General features: G+C 38.3%; 2 protein-coding genes across 2 annotated transcripts; one reads left to right on the forward strand and one right to left on the reverse strand.

The window, feature by feature from the left end:
* Positions 1 to 799: 799 nt before the first annotated feature.
* On the forward strand, positions 800 to 5866 carry ttc9c (tetratricopeptide repeat domain 9C). Its single transcript, XM_051127146.1, has 4 exons — positions 800 to 932; positions 1487 to 1817; positions 3063 to 3245; positions 4968 to 5866. Exons 1-4 carry the CDS (start codon positions 921 to 923, stop codon positions 5114 to 5116), a joined length of 675 nt encoding a protein of 224 aa, XP_050983103.1. The 5' UTR covers positions 800 to 920; the 3' UTR covers positions 5117 to 5866.
* si:ch211-168f7.5 (dapper homolog 2) lies at positions 5855 to 18700 on the reverse strand. Its single transcript, XM_051127142.1, has 4 exons — positions 18095 to 18700; positions 11603 to 11771; positions 10332 to 10535; positions 5855 to 8334 (listed from the first exon to the last, which is right to left on the reverse strand). The coding sequence occupies exons 1-4, from the start codon at positions 18323 to 18325 to the stop codon at positions 5993 to 5995; spliced, it is 2946 nt and encodes a 981-aa protein (XP_050983099.1). The 5' UTR covers positions 18326 to 18700; the 3' UTR covers positions 5855 to 5992.
* Positions 18701 to 22491: the final 3791 nt, after the last annotated feature.

A 22491-nucleotide genomic window follows, 5' to 3' on the forward strand; every position in this document is an offset into this window, starting at 1 on the left:
CTGTGATCAAAGCTACATTTTCAGCATTACTCCAGTCTTCAGTGTCACATCCTTTAGAAATCATTCTAATATGCTTATTTGCTCAAAAAACATTTTTTATCATTATTATCATCAATATTTAAAACAGTTGAGTAGTTTTCAGGACTCTTTGATGAATAGAAAAATCCAAAGATCAGCATTTATCTGAAATAAAAAGCTTTCATAACATCATAAACTATACCACTGAAAAAGTCAAAGGTTAGAGTCAATTGTTTTGTTTTTTTTTAGACATTTATAATGTTACAATATATTTCTATTTCAGATAAATGCTGTTCTTCTGAACTTTCTATTCATCAGAGAAACCTGAAAAAATTCTACGTAGCTGTTTTAAACTTAATGATAATGATAAATGTTTTTTGAGCAGCAAATAATACTATTAAAATTATATAAATATTATAAATATAATATGAAAAATTTCTGAACGATCATGTGACCGGAGTAATGACGCTAAAAATGCAGCTTTAAAATCACAGGAATAAATTACACTTTAAAATAGATTCTAATAGAACAGTTATTTTAAATAGTAAAAATGTTTCAAAATTATAGTTTTTGCTGTATTTTGGATCAAATAAATGCAGGCTTGGTGAGCAGCCAAACTTTTTGACTGGTAGTGTATATGGGTGTTTTTCATCGTGTGTTTTTGTTTACTTGTGTGTTACATGTAAAGTATTTATTTGTTTGTTAGAGATATAGATGATGTAAATCGCTCATATGATGTTGCGCTATTAATATTTTACCGCTAGGAGGTAGTATTGACAAATGCAATGCTGCAACCATAACAACCACGAAGAAGAGTGTCAAAGATTTGTTTCTTTAGCGTCCCAGCAATATTTTCTTCTTTAAACTGGCTTCTAAGCATATTGCACCTATTTTAAAGCGCTATGGATGAAAAGGTAAAAAAAAAAAAAACCGCTGTGACGTATTGTTTCCTTTTATATGTGGTAAAATCTAGGCGAGGCTGCATGCTTTGCTGGGCGCAGTTCAAATTCATTGAAATTATGTGTTTTGGTTTCAAAAAGTTCCAACATTTTTAATGATGTGAGCTGTGTTATATGTACCTAGATTTTATGAGCGTGTTTGATTTGATTTGTATATTAGTATGCGTTTAAAACCGTCAACTACACAGCTAATGAATGAACATGACAGTGATCAGTGTTCTTTTGGGACAAACAGCCTGAAGTGGTTTGCTGGTCTTAGTTTGTCTCCCAGCCTGAGCCTGGTTAAGCTGGTCTGCTTATGGTTTTAGATTGGACTGGGAGACTTTTCATCTGGTCATACTGGAAGACCAGATAAGCTGGCCAGAATGGGAGACCTTTCTAAATCTTCTAAAATCAGCATATAATGGATTGACATACTGGTCTGCTCATGCAGATTCTGTGGCTGCATTTAGGGTTAATAATGCAGTGGTTTTGCATTCCCAACTCTTTATTTTGCTTATGTGTGGCAGGTTTTAGATCCTACCGCAGGGGATGATGGGTCAGAGGCAGAGGCCGGTGCATCGTCATGTTTGGGAGCCACTGGAGGATCATCTGCTTCCCGTTTGGAGTCGCAGCTCCAGGATGCCGTTCGGTTAAAGACGGAGGGGAATGCATTCTACCGGGAGAAAAATGTGCGGACTGCCATCGGACGTTATCATCGTGCTTTGCTCGTCCTCCGTGGTCTGGACTCTGAGGTGAACTCTGTCCTGCAAGGGTTTGGGGCTCAGGTGCCTAAACTGAGCCAGAAGCAGGAGGACCTACTGAGGAGCACTCAAGTAGATTGCTATAACAATTTAGCAGGTTTGTATTCTTTCCAAACAAGATACTGTGGCAGTGTGAGGTGGTTATGCTTTGGTACTGAATTACATAACACTTGTTTGCAGGCACTTTTATCCAAAGCTACTTTCTGTGCAGTTTCTTAATTGGCAGTTTAGGCTAGGTATCATCACTGGTTATGCATTTTCATAGTATTGTTATCAGGTCATGCATTATCATACCATTTGGTTTAAACATTTCCTAATGGTTTGAAACCTCCAAAACAAATCCCTCCATTTATGTCTCAGCATAACATTTTCCATCTACACTACCAGTCAAAAGTTTTTGAACGGTAAGATTTGTAAAGTTTTTTTTAAATAAGTCTCTTCTGCTCACCAAGCCTGCATTTATTTGATCCAAAATACAGCAAAAGCAGCAATCCTGTGAAATATTTTTTTCTGTTTAAAATAACTGCTTTCTATTTGAATATATTATAAAATGTAAGTTTTCAGCATCATTACTCCAGTCTTCAGTGTCATTCAAATATGCTGATTTTCTGTTGAAGAAACAATTTATTATTATTATTATTATTATTAATATTTAAAACAGTTAAGTATTTTTTCTCAGGATTTTTTGATGAATAGAAACATCCAAAGATCAGTGTTTATCTGAAATAAAAAGCTTTTGTAACATTATACACTATACCGTTCAAAAGCTTGGAGTCAGTATAATTTTTTATTTATTTATTTATTTTTTAATAAAGAAATTATAGAAACGAACACCTATTTAGAAAGGATGCTTTAAATTGATCAAAAGTGATAAAGACATTTATAATGTTTTAAAGTTCTTCATCAAAGGAACCTGAAAAAATTCTACTCATCCGTTTTTAACATAATAACTGTTTTTTGAGCAGCAAATCAGAATATTAGAATGATTTCTGAAAGATCCTGTGACTGGAGTAATGATACTAAATATTCAGTTTTGAAATCACAGGAATAAATTACATTTTAAAATATATTCAAATAGAAAAGTGTTATTTTTTTAATAGCAAAAATTTTGCTCTTTTTGCTGTATTTTAGATTAAATAAATGCAGGCTTGGTAAGCAGAAGAGACTTAAAAAAACGTACTGTTCAAAAACTTGACCGGACTGTTTTTGACCAAATAAATACAGACTTTGTGAGTTTAAGAGACTTTGAAAAATCATACTGACTGCGAAGTTTTGATTTGTAGTGTTTGTAAATTTAATCTGGGAACACATTCTCCTCTTTACCCGTTTCTGTGTTTCACAGCATGTTTGCTACAGCGCGAGGTGGTGGACTATGCCCGTGTGTTAGAATACAGCCTGAAAGTGCTCCAGTGGAGGTCAGGTGACATTAAGGCCCTCTACAGAGCTGGGGTGGCCTCATTAGAACTGGGTGATGCTCAGACTGCTCGACATTACCTCATACAAGCCAGCAGGGGGAAACCTAACGGTAAAAACCAACCACATACCACCTTATCTTGTCTATTTCATACTTTGTCAACCTGCACCTAGAGTCGCCAGAGATCTCCTAGGGGTTACCAAAGTTGAGTTTAAAGGGATGGTTCACACAAAAATGAAAAATCTGTCATTAATTACTCACCCTTATGTCGGATTTCATCAAAAATATTTTAATTTGTGTTCTGAAGATGAATGAAGGTCTTACGGGTTTGAAATGACATGAGGGTGCGTAATTAATGACAGGATTTTCATTTCTGGGTGAATTATCCCTTTAAGAGAACTAATTGATTTTGCTGGATTCAGTTCAAATCAGATGTCTAGCTAAGAAAAAATCAAAAGAGCAGTGGGTCGTTCACTTACTGCATTCTGTCTGCGTAATATTTCAATTCCCATGTGGGTGTCAGATATTTGGTTTTGTCTAGCTATTTTTTTCAGTGTCTCATGCCATGAGCAATGTCAAGTTAAAAATAGTTCAAAAACATGTCACAGGACCCCTGCATTCTCTTCCGCTCCTTTTGCTATATTTAAATGCAAGAATGTGTTCTGAGTGAACAGGCATCTAAGCATGGTTAAATGCCACACAGAATCAGTGAAAATTCAAAGCATGCTAGACTGATTGAAAGTGTGCAATGGCATCATATGGCAATTTTTCAGCATTTCTGTGTATTTGAACCCTTTCAACAATGACTGATTTTGAGATCCATCTTTTCACACTGAGGACAACTGAGGGACTCATATGCAACTATTACAGAAGGTTCAAATGCTCACTGATGCTCCAGAAGGAAGCACGATGCATTTAAAGCCAGAGGTGTAAACTTTTGAACAGAATGAATATATTTTTCTTTTGCCTAAATAGCATATTTTTTCATTTAGTACTGCCCGTCAGAAGCTACAGAAGATACTTACATGTTTCCCAGAAGACAAGTTAAATTTACCCTGATCTTCAAATTTAAAAAAAAATTCTAATTCAAAGTTTTCATCTTAATTCTTAATGGATCATTTTTCCTTCCGAGCATCAATGAGTGCTTGAACCTTATGTAATAGTTGCATATGAGTCCCTCAGTTGTCCTCATAGATCTCAAAATCATACATGGTTGGAAAGGGTTCAAGCACACACAAAAAAGCTGAAAAACCAAAGAATTTGTGGACAACTATTAATTAAAAAAAAAAACATAGCCGTGGATCATTCAGGTAACAACACAGTATTAAGAAACTTTTAAACACGGTAATTTTAATATATTCAACTATTATTTTCTCTTGTGGACTATTTGTAAACGTCTTTCATGTGAAATATCTTATTCAGGTCAGTAATAAATAAAAAATATAACATGCATTTTGTATGATCGCTCTTATTTTGGTAAAATAATGAACATTTTGCAGATTCTGCAAGGTGTATAAACTTTTGACTTCAACTGAAGAAAAAAAAAGTCCCATGAGATAAAGGTTGGGAACTACTGGTCTAATTAATGTGCTGCCAGGGATTTTCAGTCACAATTTTCACAGGGGAATACAGCTTGGGAGCGTATTACGTAATGCAGCGAGTTGCTATTACATTTTGTGGATGCATCCATTTTCTTAAGAGTTAGTAAGATCAAACACCTCTGCTCTGCAGCCTTCGATTGAACTGCCGTTTCACATCTGCACTCAAATTTCATGTCAGTGCTTAGAATGAAAATAATGAGACATTCATATCATCCTTTTCTCCATTTCTCAGATCCTGATGTAAAGAAACAGCTGCAGCGAGTGGAGGAGAGACTCAGCCAAGACTACCAGAAAGAGAAGGCGCTGTACAAAGGCATGTTCAGCAAGCAGAAACAGGGTGAGGAGCAGTTAGCAGAGGAGAAGACCCAAAAATTGGACTGAATGGACAAATCACGACTTAGCAGGAACATGCATCAAGTAAATTAAGCTTGAGCTGACATCAAGAAGAAGGTGGGATGTTTTGCTTCAGGGCATGGATAATTTGCTACACATGCCATTTACCGGTGTTGAAGGTCCAGCAGCAGGACTGAATGTATGGCTGAAATCTGGTGCAACGTGGCAGCTTGAATGAGAATTTGAATGCACTTAATATGCATTGTATTGTATGGTTAATGCACTGTCTAGCTGCTTGTTTTGCATTCAGTTTCTTCCAGCTGTGGGTCTCTTTTTTTTTATTTTTTTCCACATGAAAGTTCTTGTCTTTTGTTCATCCTAATAAATATTTTTGAAAGAACTCTATGCATAATTTATTTGAAACAGTGCACTCAAAAGCTGTTGTTAGATTGGTAATGGCTTATGCTAATATGATTATGGAAATGCTGTGATTTAATCTAAGTCTATGACAGCAGATTTTTGTATGTGAGATCTCACGTAATCCTATTGCACTACAAAACACTTCACTCAGCAATAGCACAACATATGCCAAGCAAATCAATAAGGATCCTTTTAAATTGGAAATACTTTTATTGATTTTTTTTTCATCATGTTTCAGCACAATCATTTCAAATTCTCTATTTTTTTTTTTCAAAGTCCTGAGCATAAGTTCAAACAACATCTTTTTGTATTTGGTCAGCATATACTTTAGAGTGCTATGAACAGTGCATATGTTCATAGTAAAAACAACACCAGCACGACTATGACCATAAGAGTGCACATAGACACAGCATGGCATGCAGAAGCACCTAAGCAAGCAGAAAGAGAAAATCGTACGTTTGGAAAAGTTGGCAGCTTGGTTTCTCCCTTTTCTAAATGTCCATACTAATCTTTCTTCTTCGACTTGTGGTTTTTATTGAAACTGAGGGACCTCATCGAGCCAAAAACTTTCCTTCCAAGGTCACGGAATGATCTGGAACGGGTGAGAGGAGCAGATGGGGGCGGCGAGGGCGAGAGCGATGGGGACGAAAGAGGAGAAAGCGAGTGACTGCTTCCCTCCAGGCTCTGGGAGCGAGAAAGATGGAAAAGACTGGCAGTTGAGGAATGATGTTTCTCCTCCTTTCTCACAAGATTGCGAGCACGCTCTGAGCCCCGTCCCGCACGGCTGATCTCAAACGAGGAACGCCACTGATTGCTTTCCCGCTTCTGAGAATGTGGCTCGAGAATTCCCTGAGACTCGCTTCGGAATAGTGCTCGCCTGGACAGCCGGAGACTGGAACTCCTACTGTCCCAACTCGTACCTTTCTTTTTCAAATTGTTCTCTCTTTGATCGTGCCTACTGGACGATGTTTCTTTCAACGAGGTGTGCCTCCAACCAAATCCTCCAGCTCTCTCATCTCTCTCATCGTCCTCCTCCTCCCGTCCCCAAAATCGGGTTTCAAACCCTTTCCAAAACTTCCCTCCCTTTTTAGGTGTTTGAGTGCTCATTTCGTCCTCCCATCCAGTGCCATAGTCTCTGCCCGAATAGCTACTAACGGTGGATGCTCGAATAAGTTCTCTTGAGGCATGTTTACCCTGGTAGAGTCGCTCTCCATCCCCACTCCTCCTCCACCCTCTATCTTGAGGCCTCCACCCACCCCCGGCGTTCTGCCTGAGGGAACCTCCACGAGGCCGAATGGGACCCTCCAGTGGAGAACTACACGGGTGAAAGCGTGGAAGAGAGCACTGAGATGGGGAATCACGTCGGAATACTGAAAGCTGGGCAGGGGTGAAGGGTGAATTTGAAAGCAGCCGAGGAGGAGAGTGGACTCTGGTGTGGGAGGAGCCTGGAGAGGAGGCGGAGTCTGATTGATTATGTGGGAAAGGCAGAATGGGAGAGGAACGAGTAGGTGTGAGACCGGAATTGTCCGAATGAGGGCTGCCAGACTGAGACGTCAGTGCCGAATGGCAATCCGAGTGTGAAACTTGTAAGCGATGCTGTTGAGATAGGTAATCCTGTCCACCAGCCCAAGCATTTGATGCTGGCGTCAGATTAGCTCGATCTAATCCAAACGGATGCTGAAATGATGACCGGGAGGAGTGCAGTGAAGGAATGTTACTTGGAGAAGCAGACCCTACACCTCTTTCTCTTTCACTCCTGAAACATTCAGCATCCAGTTCCACCCCCTCCTCCATCAAGCCAAGAACTACAGATCTTGGCAGGCCAGATACACGAGAGATTTCACATACAACTGCAGAGTCCTCATTAAGTTTGGGAGGGCTGTCTGAGGCTTTGGTTGGAGGACAACCCTCTGCCTCTTCCCTTGAGGCTCCACTCCAGTCTAGCGATTTGGAGAATCCCATTTGCCCAAAATTCTTTCCAGTTATCTCCAGAGAGCCTCTGTGGTTCACGGAGGAAGGGCAGGTGGAGATCCTTGGTCTCCTGCTCCAGTTTGGAGTGCTGGTGATGGTGGACGTCGAAGACGAAGGGGAAGCTGTTGGAGTGACTAAATTGGCGGAGAGATGCCCACATGATCCTGAGACCTCTTCTTTCACATTTTTAGCATCGAAACTCAAAGTCTTGTTCAGGTTTGGATTCAGGTTCAAATTCAGATTTACGTGGAAGCTGATGTTGAAATCCTCCCCTGTCACGGAGGGCAAGTTTCCTAGGTTGATGGAATTGCGACTTGCGCGTTTACCAATACTGCTGAGGCTGACTCTTGCTGCATTGCCCAGGATAGACTTACAAGGAGTAACACTCCCTCCGGACAGGCTGGAGGAGGAAGCACTTCTTGGGTGAAGCCCCTCATAACAAGCACCTGCAATGTTTATTTGGGGCCCACGACTGGAAGTTTCAGCGGCCACCCTGCAGTGATGCTGATGGACTAATCTGTTGATGTATTGCTCCAGCTGAGTAAAGGAAGGAGAGGCTGGGGGTTGGCCCTTCACAGGAGGTTGCTCAAGCCCTGGCTCTACAGGCTGCTCGCTCTCCGGACTGGGGGAGAGGCGGGTGGGGGAAGGTTCCTGGCAGGTGGTAAACAGGGGGCTCTGGAGAGCCACAGCATGAAGGGGACTAGGGTAAGGGTACACCTCTTTTGTCTTCCGAGAAACTAGGTCAGAGCAAAATTTAGGGTCCAGCTGAAGCTGTGGGCTGGAGTTGGAAGAGGGTAAAAAAGAGCCTGGTTGAATGCATCCCAAACTGGAACAAAGGTCTGTCAGGAACATGAGGCTATTGAGCTCAAGATCCCCTGTTCATAAAGAACAAAAAAAGTTTGTAATGTTATTATTTACATTCTTCTTATTTATAATTACATTTAGTCATTTAGCAGACTATTTTTCCATAGTCTGTAATAGTATGTAATATGTGCTATGTAGGGCTGGATGATATAACCTAAAATCAAAATCTTGATTATTTGAATGTTTTACCTTGGTTACGCTTAATGAATGATTTTTTATTTTTATTTTATAATTTATTTTTATCTACATGTGCAAGTATTTCCTCTAGTTTCTTTCTGGCCATTTAAACAGAACACGACATTGCGTCTGAAACACAAGATGCAGCGCTGAGGAATGGTTTAAAAAAAAAAAAAAAAGTGGCAGAGATTGCCTACTCTGCCATGTTGCCATCAAATACAAAAGTTGCCATGCCAACCTGCTACTGTAAACAAACGTTTGCAATGCTTGTGGTTTTTTGATTGGTCCACTGTTTTGGAACTGACATTGATGACTGTGTGTAAAAGTTTATATTCTTTTAACTTGAGATGGCATCTTAAACAAGCTATGTGAAAAACGCTGCAAGAGACACAAGCACAATGGTCATACATGTCCGTATAGTGTGTAGTATGTTTTAAAATGGGAAAATATTAACAGGATTAAAAACAAACAAAACAACATGGGAAAATTACGTTGGCTCGAGGTTCTGAATTTTCTGGGTTTTGATTTTCGATTAATCGAAAAAAAAAAAAAAAAAAAAAATTTGTATATTTGTGTGTATATATATATATATATATATATATATATATATATATATTTGTATATTTGTGTATGTATATATATATATATATATTTTTTTTTTAAGAAGTCTCTACTGCTCACCAAACCTGCATTTATTTGATCCAAAGTACAAAAAAAAAAAAAAAAAAAAAAAAGTAAAATTTTGAAATATTTTTACTATTTAAAATAATTGTTTGCTTTTGAATATATTTTAAAATGTAATTTATTCCTGTGATTTTAAAACTGAATTTTTAGCATCATTACTCCAGTCACATGATCCTTTAGAAATCATTCTAATATTTTGATTTGCTGCTCAAAAACATTTATTATTATTTTTTTTTATCATGTTGAAAACAGCTGAGTAGCATCTTTCAGGTTTCTTGGATGAATAGAAAGTTCAGAAAAACAGCACTTATCTGAAATAGAAATCTTTTGTAATATTATAAATGTCTTTATCATCACTTTTGATCAATTTAAAGCATCCTTGCTAAATAAAAGTATTAATTTCTAGCAATTAAATCAAATAAATGCAGGCTTGGTGAGCAGAAGAGACTTATTAAAGAACATTAAAAAATCTTGCAGTTCAAAACTTTTGACTGGTAGTGTTATTTTTTTAGTATACAAAAAATATTTAAACTTAATTAGAAAACAACATCAAATCAAAAACACTAAATGAATACTAAATATTAATATTATATATTTCCCATTAAAATATTGTAGAAAAAATATTCCTAACCAAAAAATTGCATATGGACATTTTACTCTGTTTTATTTTGTACATATAGTTTTTAATTCTTATTATTAGCAAATAATATAATAATAATAATAATAATAATAATAATAATCTCATTAAATGCTCATTACTATTTTATACAATATTTATAGCATGAATTATGATTTGTATCATTATTTAAATCATCTTGAAAAACTGCAAATGTACAAAAAAATACTACCATTCTTTTTATTAAGATTTATTTTTGGCGTTTTTGCTTTTATTATTATAGGATAGTATAGAGATGACAAAAAGCGGGAGAGCGAGAAGGTGGGGCAGGATCGGGAAAGGTCCTCGAGCCAGGATTTGAACTCGGGACGCCTGTAGCACAACTGCACTGTATATAAGTGTGTGTATAACTACTTCTAACAACTTTTGCTTATATAAATGGGCAAATAGCTTTCTAAGTTCTTCTTTCTGTTGGTTTTTGAATGAAATATGACTCAGACGTGTTTTCTTTTTTAAGATCACAAGTCATACCAGTAGAAAAGGGCCTTCTTTCTTGTTTCTCCACCGTGCCCTCAGGACACTCTGTATTATGAGATTCAGCCTCCCTCCAATGAGTGGCACTATGATCCAGTGAGCGAGGCCTACAGCTGACTTTCACTGACCCTCCAGGAGCCGCCTCGCTGGATACAGAGTAACAAGAGTCTGACAGAGAACTCCCACTGACCGAGTAAAAACCTGTGGACAAGAGAATGATAGATGAAGTTAAGAGCGTTAGGGGGAGCAGTGCTTCAGGGGTGACACGTGATATAAATGATGGGTTCACCATAAAAAGCCAGGGTTAATGTTTGCCAAAGTAAAAAGAGAGCTGCCAAAAACACAGAAACTATGTGTCATGTTGAAGTTGAAAGGTCAACACTGAATCATTTGTTTCAAACAGAGCCTCAAGCTATCCAAGCTATGAGTCATGCACTTGTGTGAAATGTATTACTATTTTGTGCAGGGCTCATTCCTCAGGGAGAGCTTAAAGGATAACTCCTTTTGATTTAGATATTCCACATAGCTCCACTGATTGAGGAATCGCTACCTAGTTTGGCCAAACAGGTTTTGTTGTGCAATTTTAATCTTATCACAAAAAGCTAAAGTGTATCATCTTTTCGATGTTATAATACCAGCTAAGAGAGACAATGTGTGGCTTAAAACTTTACTATTTTTTGTCTGAGATATATTATTTCTGACTAAATGAATACATGATTTATTGACTCTGGATATCTAGACATTCTATTCTATTTTAAATACAAACAAAAATGACATTTTAAGCTGTAGCTCTTGACTTTGACATTTATTGGATGCAGAGAGACAATAAATCTGACTATATGTTACTACCTCATATTAAATGTTGTCTTTTGGGTCTCTTTAATTCTCTTAGTTACAAGTCAGTGTTCATGGATTTTTGGTATTTACATTTTATGATACTTATTTTTAAGGTTTCATATTAGTCATCTTTTCATAGGTTTTGACCAACGCTGCTGAACAACATACAATACTAAGAATAACCATTTGTGACTAAATAATTATATAATGCTTCAAATGCCAAATACTAAAAAGGGAAACAATACTGTGGTGGAACAATGATTAATCACTCAATTCGTTCTTTGTGAATAAAAAGAGCTTTAGAGAAACACCTCGACGTGAGATATTTCAGCCGCCTTTGCTACAGGTTCAAGCATCCACACAAAGACATTGTGAACTCGTCTTTACAAAACACCAAAGGTCTATTATTGAGGCGTTTGGAGTACAAGCACCTGAGCTGGGTCTAGAGTCGCAGTCAAGCGGTGTGGTGCCGGGGTAGTCTGGAGTGGGAGAGGACAGCAGATCAGACGGGATGTCCCAAGACAGCGTAGACCAGCGTGAGCTTATCCCCTCTCCTGCGGTGCCGAGGCAAGACAGATCAGGGTTTGCAGAGGACAGACTCTGAAACAGATGGAGGAGTCATGTTACTACAAGATAAGGTGATGACACAAAGACCCCAGTTACACCTGGTATTAACATATGATCATGATGCATGTGATCGCATTGCATTTGTAGCTTAACACTAATCCATCATGATACATCCCAGACAGTGGCAAAGCACTGCCTACCCACCTGTCAATCAATTTTTTTCACTAAAACAAACAGTTTTAACTTTTTACAAAGTGACAGTGACAAATAGATAATGGACCACACAAACAACTTTTAAAAGGATAGTTCACCCTAAAAAGGAAAAATCTGTTATTAATTACTCACCCTCATCTCGTTCCAAACCTGTATGACCTGTATGACCAAACACAAATTAAGATATTTTTGATGAAATCCAAGAGCTTTCTGACCGTCTACAGACAGCAAGAGTACTACCACGGTCAAGGTCCAGAAAGGTCGTAAGGACATCATTAAAATAGGCCATGTGACATTAGTGTTTCGATCATAATTATATAAAGCTATGAGAATACCTTTTGTGTGCAAAGAAAACAAAAACGACTTTATTCAGCAAGCCCACATATGCATCGTGATTCTCTCCAATATGGTGCTAGGGTGATGCAGAGGAAAAAAACTGTTGAATAAAGTCGTTATTTTTATTTTTTTGTGCACAAAAAGTATTCTTGTAGCTTCATAAAATTACAATTGAACCACTGATGTCACATTAACTATTTTAACAATGTTTTTACTACCTTTCTGAGCCTTGACCGTGGTAGTACTCCTGCTGTCTATGGACGCTCAGCTTTCGGATTTTATCAAAAAATGTCTTAATTTGTGTTCTGAAGATGAACAAAGGTCTTACAGGTTTGGAACGATATGAGGGTGAATAATTAATGACTGAATTTTCATTTTAGGGTGAACTAACCCTTCACAAAATGTGACAATACCAGCATTTCCCAATGCTGGATCCGCTGATAGATTATATTCAATATTTTAACAATGTCCTTACTACCTTTCTGGGCCTTGAATATGGTAGTTGTATTGCCATCTATGCAGGGTCAGAAAGCTATCGGATTTCATCAAAAACATCTTAATTTGTGTTCCGAAGATGCCTTACAAAAGTTTGAAATGACATGAGACTGAGTAATTAATGACAGAAAACTTAAATTCATTTTGATGGAAAATTCTTGTAGGTGGGTGAAGTGAACTGTGAAGTGCAGATTTTTAGTTTAAAAGGTTTAAAATATTAGTATTTTTTTAACACACACCCATCACTTTGCTTCAGAAGACATTGATTAATCAATTGGGTTCAAGTGGATGAACGTCATGTTCACTTTGTGTGGTTTTTGAAGCGTCCATCCACTTGCATTACATGCAGTCAACAGCTGCTAAAGACCACCTTCTCTCTGCCTACTGACCTAATATTGACGGTTCAAATTCAATAATGGCATACAATTGTTCACTGCGATGAACATTAAACGTGCCCCGTCGCATATGAAAATGTTTGAGCCACTGATGATCATTAAATGCACCGAGCACAATGTTTTTCCACCACTCATGACTTCTAATGCAATTTTCTCTTTTGTCTAATTTTGCGAACATGTGAAATTTGTCTGAGCATAATATTAATATTGGTGCGCAATAACTTTAGCCCTCCTGCACGTTTCGTTTTATTTAAAGGGATAGTTCTCCCAAAAACAAAAATTCTGTCATTAATTACCCATCCTCATCTCGTTCAAAAGCCGCAAAACCTTTGTTCATCATTGGAACACAAATTCAGCAATTTTTGTTGAAATCCATGAGCTTTCAGACTCTGCATAGACAGCAACGCAACTGAGATGTTCAAGGCCCAGAAAGGTAGTAAGGACATCGGTAAACTAGTTCATGTGACATGAGTGGTTTAACCGTAATTTTAGGTTACTCTCCTGAATGCACATTGAACACTGACACAGAATAGAAAAAATGTTGGATAAGTTGTTTTTTGTTTTCTATGCACACAAAAAGTATTCTCGTAGCTTCATAACATACGCTTGAACCACTGATGTCACATGGACTATTTTAACGATGTCCTTACTACCTTTCTGGCCTTAAATGTTGCGTTCCATTGCTGTCAGAAAGCAGGGCCAGAAAGCTCTTGGATTTCTTTAAAAACATCTTAATTTGTGTTCTGAATATGAAAAAAGGTTGTATGGATTTGGAACGACATGAGGGTGAATAATTAATGACACAATTTTCATTTTTGGGTGAACTATCCCTTTAATATGCTTAGCTAAAATAACAGCATTCCCATCAAGACATAATGTCCACAATTAAAATTAGATTTTATTTTGTGCTTTTTGTACATCGTCAACATGCAACAACACATTCATGTAGTGAGTGATGTATATAGTCCTGAAATCAGAGATCCTCTCCTTGAAATACGATCACAGCTGTTCACTGGAGGTGCATTTGAGACGCATGTTACTACTAATGTAAACAGCAATTTGTCTCAGCTGACCACTTGTGATCAGATCACCAGAGACAGATGTTAAGTCATGTATCCGTGATGTATATATTTACCAAACAATACACCTGTAAGGGGAAGCCACATCATTACCCAGTGACTTTATGATGTCTAATCCTGCTTTTCTAAATGGATTTTGAAGGACTACTAAACTGAGATCCATCATGGGGATGCTTTGGTTAAAGTTCAGAAGTTTTGAATCATTTATCTGCGTGTTTACTGCGGTTAGCTGTGATCCCCAACCTCCCCCCGTCGCAAAGAATCTCCCTTTGCGGCACTTCAGAGGAATCCCATCAAACTGAGTGACTATTGTGCATATCCTGTTAAGTCCGATCAACCTTCTGTCAGAGTTTTTACGCAGACAATGCAGGTGATGCATTGGCGAAATGAAAAAAGTCGGGGGAGGGCGGTTAATAAGCAGAGAGCAGAGAAAGACAGATGATGAAACAAAGAAGAGAGGGAGAAAAGACGGGGGGATAATGGGTATTGAAAGACAGACTTTGACCAGGCTTATCTCTGCTCCAGCAGTTTACCCACAACTCCTGTCTTGGACTCTAAAAATATATATGGAAGGTAAAACGTACAGAGTAAAGAGAGAGCTGGACATTCAGGGAGGAAAAAAAGATGAAGGTGAAGGGGGGCATAAAGAGACTAGATAGCAAAAAAAAAAGAGTTTTGAAGAAAAGTAGAGAGCACGGGGGATGGGTTGCCTAGCAAGACGAACAGCATGAAGGAGGCATCTCTTATGTTAGACCCCCCTCCCAACCACCACCACCACTCCTGGATATAACTGCCTCCCCCACTTCACTTCAGAGAACTGTCAGGCCTCTCTTCTCTTCCTGCCCTCTCTCTCCTTCTCTTTCTCGCTCTCCTTCTCCTCTCCTCGCCCACACATCCGATTTAGCAGCAATACTTTAACTCTCTCTTTGCTGGTGGAATACGAACATTTGCATTGACACTTTCACATGCATTTGACAAAAAACCACGTCTGTGGATCTAGGGTGACCGTGTGACATCTATTTACCTGGGTCGGGATTTCTACATTGCCTAAAATGTCTGAGTTTTGCTTTCTTGTTGACGTTCTTCCTGTAGTCCTCCTACATGATATCTACATTTGCATTGCTTTGACCGTTCTCTGTAGATCCCACCTTCTCGCACGCTACAATTGGTCGATTGTGCACAATGCCAACATGCAACTGGTCAAACTATGTTTCGGTCATTCACCAAATATAAAAACAATAGGCCATTTTTAAGGTACTTCAGTTTCATTTTCCCTTGCCACAACTGAATAAAGTGTGTAAAGACATATAATTTGCTTCCAAAGTCTAAATTTGTTCATATACACACATGTGCACATCTAGACAGAATCTATACCACATTATCCCAGTATTCGGTTGCAATTTATTTCATTTTAGCAGGAGGGGAATTGGAAGAAGCATTTGCTCAATGGGGGTAACCTGATACGGGTTTCATGCGGGGCGCACTGGCCATTTTCCAGCTACCGATCAATTCATGAAGGAGTGCTCTGGCACATGGAAACTACATTATATGAGGCTAACGATGCAAATGGACATAAAATAATGGAAATAATGAGGTGAATATCCAGTCTGGCCATCAGTTCCATTGACAGAGGAATTACTCATTCAATTCCCTCACCGACACAGGAAATGGCTTAACGTCATATTTTAATAACAAGGTGAGTCTTGTGGGAGGCGGGAGGAAGACAGCTTTTCAGCCACTGAATCAGAGCCGTCCACTCTCTGATAGGAAAACATATATTGTAACAGTCTAATAAATCAACGTCAGATGCATATTAGCTATGAAATCAGATGCTGCATTCTGCAGCGAAGTCCGTCCTAGCGAGGGGTTAACATATCAGTTGCTCTGCATGGCACACCCCCGTTCTCCATCTTTCTGTCCATTTCCCTCCATCCTCTCCTCTTCCTCAGCGGGTAGCAGAGAAGAGGTGATATCTGTGACGCCGACAACAGAAACATTTCTCCATGTGGTGTTTATGCAAATGGAAGTCGCGTAGGTGGAGAGGGAACAACATTGCCCCGATGATGACTAATACTTTTGTCTCATGATACATATTGCTGTTTCTCATGCGCGCATTTTGCCAGACTGAATGGCTACTTGTAAGTGTCCTTTAAAAGCCCTTCGAAAACAATTTTGAATGCCATGAAAGAGAAGCTCTTAATCACATCACTTTGATCTGGGAGATTAGGATAGGATAATTATATAAACGCCCTAAATGAAGGACACAGGAAATAATTTATGAGCTACTTGCCAGTATTAAACGCATTTCACATTTGTGGCTTTACTTGAGTTTTTAGCACACTGTCCATTATATAAAAACACACAATGGTGCTTCTATTGTAAACTCACATATAGACGTCCCTCCTTCTCTCATTACACAAGCAAACACCTGAACTGCACCTGTTATCTGTCCTCCATACCTGGTCAAGAGCCCTGCCACATCACCATGACAAAATCAACATTTTGTTACCGAACAGCCTGTAGAACATACAGGCAGTGTGCTTAGATTAATAAGGGACTGATATTGGGGTAAGATGTGCCAGTGGGTAAATTGTGCCACACTCTACAAAACAGAGCGTTATTTGTCATATGACAAAACATTTACAAAAAGCCTTTAATTTACAGTTGCCGACATTTGAGAGAAGCACATAAATTTTTTTTTTTTTTTTTTTTATTACCTTACATTTTATCTTATCTTATCTTATATTGGCAGGTGAAATTAACTTAAAATCAAAGCCAAATTTTTCTTTTCTAAAAAATGAGTTGGTGAATTTACATTTGTGCAAATTATTTCATTATTAAATAAAGTATTTTCCCGTAATATTGAATAGGGAAAAAAATACGGAACTATTACTAAAAATACAACTGCGACAATTTGTTGTACAATCAAATAGTCTAAATATTAAAAAATGTTCTGGCTCGTATCTACAAAATTAAGACATTGGAATGAAAGTAATATATTAGTTAACTGGTTATGTATTTTTTTAATGTTAATTGTCCACATGTTGCAATGATTCAACTTACCCCCAACATGAAGCAACTACCTTTTTCCAAGTCATATTTGAACCACAGAACCAGTCATAAGGTTAATTTTTTTTTTAAATTGAGATACAACCATTTGAAAATCTGGAATCTGGTGCAAAAAAAAAAAATCTAAATATTGAGAAAATCCCCTTTAAAGTTGTCCAAATTAAGTTCTTAGCAATGCATATTACTAATCAAAAATTAAGTTTTGATACATTTACGATAGGAAATGTACAAAATATCTTTATGGAACATGATACTTAATATCCTAATGATTTTTTGCCATAAAAGAATGTATTGTTGGCTATTGCTACAAATATACCAGTCGGGTTTTGTGGTCCAGGGTCACATTTTTCACATTTCTAATAGATGCTTTATCATTTCAGTTGATAACAGACTTCCTGATGTATAACTAGACATAACAGATCTAATTTTTCCAAATGTAAAAATGACACAGCTCACCCCACTCCCCCTATATGAGACTCCACTAGAACGTATTTGTACTGGCGCAATCATCATGCATTGTATGCAGGGGCCCAAAATAGCTATGCACTCCAACTCAACCTTGACACGTTGAAGAAAAAGGTGTGTACAATTCCGAAATGTAAACACAGCGGCGTCCTGTATAGGTCATGCAACCTGAGCTCCACTGGATGCCACTGTCACCGAAACGTTTCGCAGGTGTAACCAGCAAGGTTCCACCTCAATGAGGAGATCAAAGTTAAAATTACGAGGAACATGATGTTCCTGTGGAATTTCCCACGTCCCCACTGACCTGTTGCCTGCGGGAGGTTGCGGCACCATCCTCAGCGGCGCTCTCCAGTCCTTCCCCCTGGTGAGCGGGTGCTTCATTCATGTCCAGTACCGCATCCACCATCTCCAGCTGTCGTCCTCTGAGAAGGTCCAGCTCCATTATGCCGGCCAGCGTGGCTTTTAGCCGCTCTCCGATACGAACCCGCTCGCTCCCTGACCATAGCGAATTCACACAACCGCGGCGTCCGGCCATTGTGCGCGCAAAAATGGGTTTCGAGGCAGACGCGGTGGTCGCCGGTGAACGGGAGGGCTCACTGCTCGCCTCTAGCCAGCGTACCGACTGTCAATGCAGCATGAGCGCTGTGCGACATGAGCAACACAGGAGCCCGACGCTTAAAATTCAGACTCCGTAACAATGTATCACGAAAATGCAGTACGGTCCAAACTCAACTTTCGCACTGAGGCACATGTAACAAAGGCATACTTTCAAGGTCTTCATTTACACCCGCGAAAAACCTTTCCCACCTAACCATTTTGAGACGCTACGACCATCACGTCAGCTATCATTCGGTTCATGATGATGATGAAGATGATGTGGACTGAATCATATGCGACACTCTTGCACACAGCTCACCGCTGTGAAGAAAAGAGTATGAATGGGGCGGAGTTACACGCGAAAGCTCGCTGCTGATTGGCCGGGGAAGTTTTCGAATAGAATTGACTAGTTTTTTTAAGACGGGGAATGTGAATTCTGCTAGTTAGAAACTGTAGCGTAGCAAGGCTTGTTGCCTAACATGAAATACAAACTTGAACTGTGTTCATTTGATCAAATTTAAAAACTAAATATCAGTGGAACAGATTTTTTGATTCACCCCAGTGATTCGAATCTCTTTGAATCTATGAAGTCAAATAGAAAGTGAGTCAATGAGTCAGTTCATGTAATGATTCGTTCGCTTAAAACATTCAAGAACCACTTCTAAAGAAATACCGGATCACTTTCAACTATACGCAAATATAGAAAAAAAGATGACCCACATTGTGATGTAAAAGAGTAGGCCTAATGACGTGTGTTACCCTACTTTGTGTACTTTGTGTCCGAATGATCAAATATCCGCTTGGCTGTGTTGGTTTCAAGTAGCAGGTTCCTGTATCTGCTGCTATGCGACAGCCTTGTGGTTTATGTAAACACTAACGATAAGACTGTTTGTAACCAGCAGGTGACAGTATCTGCCTGTCTAACCTGGGCCTGTACAAACAAGTTTTCCATCAGTAATCCTTTAATCACCTATTGCTCTTACACAAGAGTAGGAAGACAGTCAAATATAGGTTGGATGTTCCATATAGGCCTATCTATGTTCAATATGGAGTTTAGTTTATATTGAAGCCAAATCAAAAAAATGAAAACATCAGATGAAAATAAAAGGATAATGTAAGACTTGTTTCAACGTGATGCATATAGTGTGTGTAAAATCAATTTGTTAATTTATAAAACAGCTTCACTTGCGATTCATTTGACTCTGAAGGAGTTTTCTTATCTTAGGTTCAAATGAAAAATGAAACAAGCCTATAGCACAATATTTTCTGCATATCAGCTCTTTTTGTCAGCACTCTCTTAAATAAAACTAACTTCCCGCTAAACCCATCAGGCTAAATATGAAACATCAAACTCTGACAATTCTCTTCCACTTCAGTTTTTTTGTCCTCTTTTCCCACAAATGTACTTTCTGTTTATAAAATAGTTTACATAATCTGTTTTGCATACATTAAAGCATTAGTCCACTTGCAAAACAAAGATTCACATAAAATGTACTCACCCCCTTGTCATCCAAGATGTTCAAGTCTTTTTTTTTTCAGTCGTAAAAAAAATGTTTTTTGAGAAAAAACATTTCAGCATTTTTCTCCATATAATGGACTGATATGGTGCCCCGATTTTGAACTTGCAAAATGCAGTTTAAATGTGGCTTCAAACGATCCCAAATGCGGTTGTAAACGATCCCAGCCAAGGAAGAAGGGGGTCTCATCTAGCGAAACGATCAGTGATTTTCATTAAAAAATACAGTTTAAATACTTTTTTTCTCGAATGCTCGAATACCTTGCTCTCGTTGAACTCTGTGTATTCTGGTTTAAGACAGTTAGGGTATGACGAAAGACTCTGACCGTATTTTCTCCCTCAAAATCATTTCAAAATCATCCTACATCACTGCAGAAGTACCAACCCAGTAAACATACAAAGAAGATCAAACACCCTTAACAAAAAAGGTAAAACAGCGATATAGGATGATTTTGAAGTTGAGGGAAAGCGTGAGATTGGAATTTGTCAACATACCTTAACTGTCATAAACCCGAAAAAAAAAAACAATCCAGGCAGAGTAAGACAAGACGAGCATTTGACATTAAAAAGTATATAAATTGTATTATTTTTATGAAAATAACCAATTGTTTCGCTAGATAAGACCCTTCTTCCTCAGCTGGGATTGGTTGAAGCAGCACTTAAACTGCATTTTGGAAGTTCAAAATCGTGGCACCATATCAGTCCATTATATAAAGAAAAATTCTGAAATGTTTTCCTCAAAAAAACATAATTTCTTTACGACTGAAGAAAGAAAGACATGAACATCTTGGATGACAATGGGGTGAGTACATTATATGTGAATCTTTGTTTTGGAATTGGACTTCTCCTTTAAACTGATGTGAGCACCTTTAAATCAGATCCATCAAAATTTATATATAACTATTTAACCTGCTTTTAAATTTCATTGTTTTAAGTTTAACTTTTTAAATGGGTAAGTTTAAACACTTCAAACACACTTTTACCCCTCAGTGGTTCAACAAGTTGTTGAGGCAGTGAGGTGTAAAGGTATGTTTAAAGAGTTTTGTTTAAGCTAATATGTCAGACCCTGTTGTTATCTTGGCCTTGTTATTGTTTCATATAATATCCATCAGGCACATAATATACACTGTTTATTTCATATCTCTCTGACCTCACTGAGAATGGGGGCATGATGAGGATGGGCCTTAGGGTAAGTGAAAAACTGGCTTTTGTTCCAAACTCTGAGGCGCTTGGGCTCTGTTTCACTATGGTTACACAGTCCGTAACTTCATACTAACCTCATTGTGTTTGGGGCTCAGCCATCTATCACAAAACACAAGGGACAGTTCACCCAAAAATGAAAATACTGTCATTATTTACTCACCCTTATCTCCTTCCAAAACTGGAAAGGAAAGGATGTGACGTGAGGCCAAGTATGGTGACCCATACTCTGAATTTGTGCTATGCATTTAACCTATCCAAGTGCACACACACACGTTTGTTTTTGTGAATTGTGGGGAGTTTCCATAGACTTCTATAGATTTTATACTGACCAAACGTTATTGTCTATCCCCTAACCCAACCCTAACCCTAAACCTATCCCTTACAGAAAACATGTTTGCATCATTACACTTTCAGATAAACATCATTTACTATTTTTAATCATTTTTTAACATTGTGGGGACCGCAGGCCCCCCAGAAATTTCAGGTTTTACTATCCTTGTGGGGACATTTGGTCCCCACAATGTAGCAAAAACAAGTACACACACACACACACACACACACACACCGTGAATACACACCCGGAGCAGTGGGCAGCCATATTGCTATCGCTGCGGGGAGCAGTTGGGGGTTCGGTGCCTTGCTCAAGGGACTCACCTCAGTCGTGGTATTGAGGGGCAGCCGTGGCCTAATGGATTGAGAGTTCGGTTGTAACCGAAAGGTTGCATATGAGGGACTCATATGCAACCATTACAGACAGTTCAAATACTCACTGATACTCCAGAAGGAAACACAATGCATTAAGAGCCGGGGGGTTAAAACTTTTTTTAATTTTAAGATCAGGATAAAACATGTAAGTATCTTCTGTAGCTCTGAAGTGCAGTACTAAATGAAAGAAATATGATATTTAGACAAAATAAGAAAAATATACACATCATTCTGTTCAAAAGTTTACACCCCTGGCTCTTTATGCATTGTTTTTCCTTCTGAAGCATCAGTGAGCGTTTGAACCTTCTGTAATAGTTGCATGTGAGTCTCTCAGTTGCCCTCAGTGTGAGAAGATGGATCTCAAAATCATTCAGTTATTGTTAAAAAGGGTTCAAATACACAAAAATGCTAAAACAAAAAAACAACACAAAACAAAGAATTTGTGGGACCTGAAGGATTTTTCTGAAGAACATCTGACAGTTTAACAGTTCAGGACAAACAATGAACTCATGAACAACTACCACTAAACAAACAAAAACACAGCTGTTGATCATTCATGTATTAAGAATCAAGTGTATGTAAACTTTTGAACTGGGTTATTCTTATAAATTCAACTATTATTTTCTCTTGTTGACTATATGTAAATGTCTTTTAAGTTGAATATCTTATTCAGGTCAGTA

Source organism: Labeo rohita, chromosome 14, assembly GCF_022985175.1.
Source record: "Labeo rohita strain BAU-BD-2019 chromosome 14, IGBB_LRoh.1.0, whole genome shotgun sequence".
In the NCBI taxonomy this organism is placed as follows: Eukaryota; Metazoa; Chordata; class Actinopteri; order Cypriniformes; family Cyprinidae; genus Labeo; species Labeo rohita.

What these genes read in the sequence shown, in the direction of transcription:
- ttc9c (XM_051127146.1), top strand. An exon ending in TTGCTATAACAATTTAGCAG is followed by an intron (nt 1,818 to 3,062) that starts GTTTGTATTCTT and finishes TGTGTTTCACAG; the next exon opens with CATGTTTGCTACAGCGCGAG. An exon ending in CAGCAGGGGGAAACCTAACG is followed by an intron (nt 3,246 to 4,967) that starts GTAAAAACCAAC and finishes TCCATTTCTCAG; the next exon opens with ATCCTGATGTAAAGAAACAG.
- si:ch211-168f7.5 (XM_051127142.1), bottom strand. Translation starts at nt 18,325, where the DNA reads ATGGCCGGACGCCGCGGTTGTGTGAATTCGCTATGGTCAGGGAGCGAG. An exon ending in CAACCTCCCGCAGGCAACAG is followed by an intron (nt 11,772 to 18,094) that starts GTCAGTGGGGAC and finishes CATCTGTTTCAG; the next exon opens with AGTCTGTCCTCTGCAAACCC. An exon ending in CGACTCTAGACCCAGCTCAG is followed by an intron (nt 10,536 to 11,602) that starts GTGCTTGTACTC and finishes TCTTGTCCACAG; the next exon opens with GTTTTTACTCGGTCAGTGGG.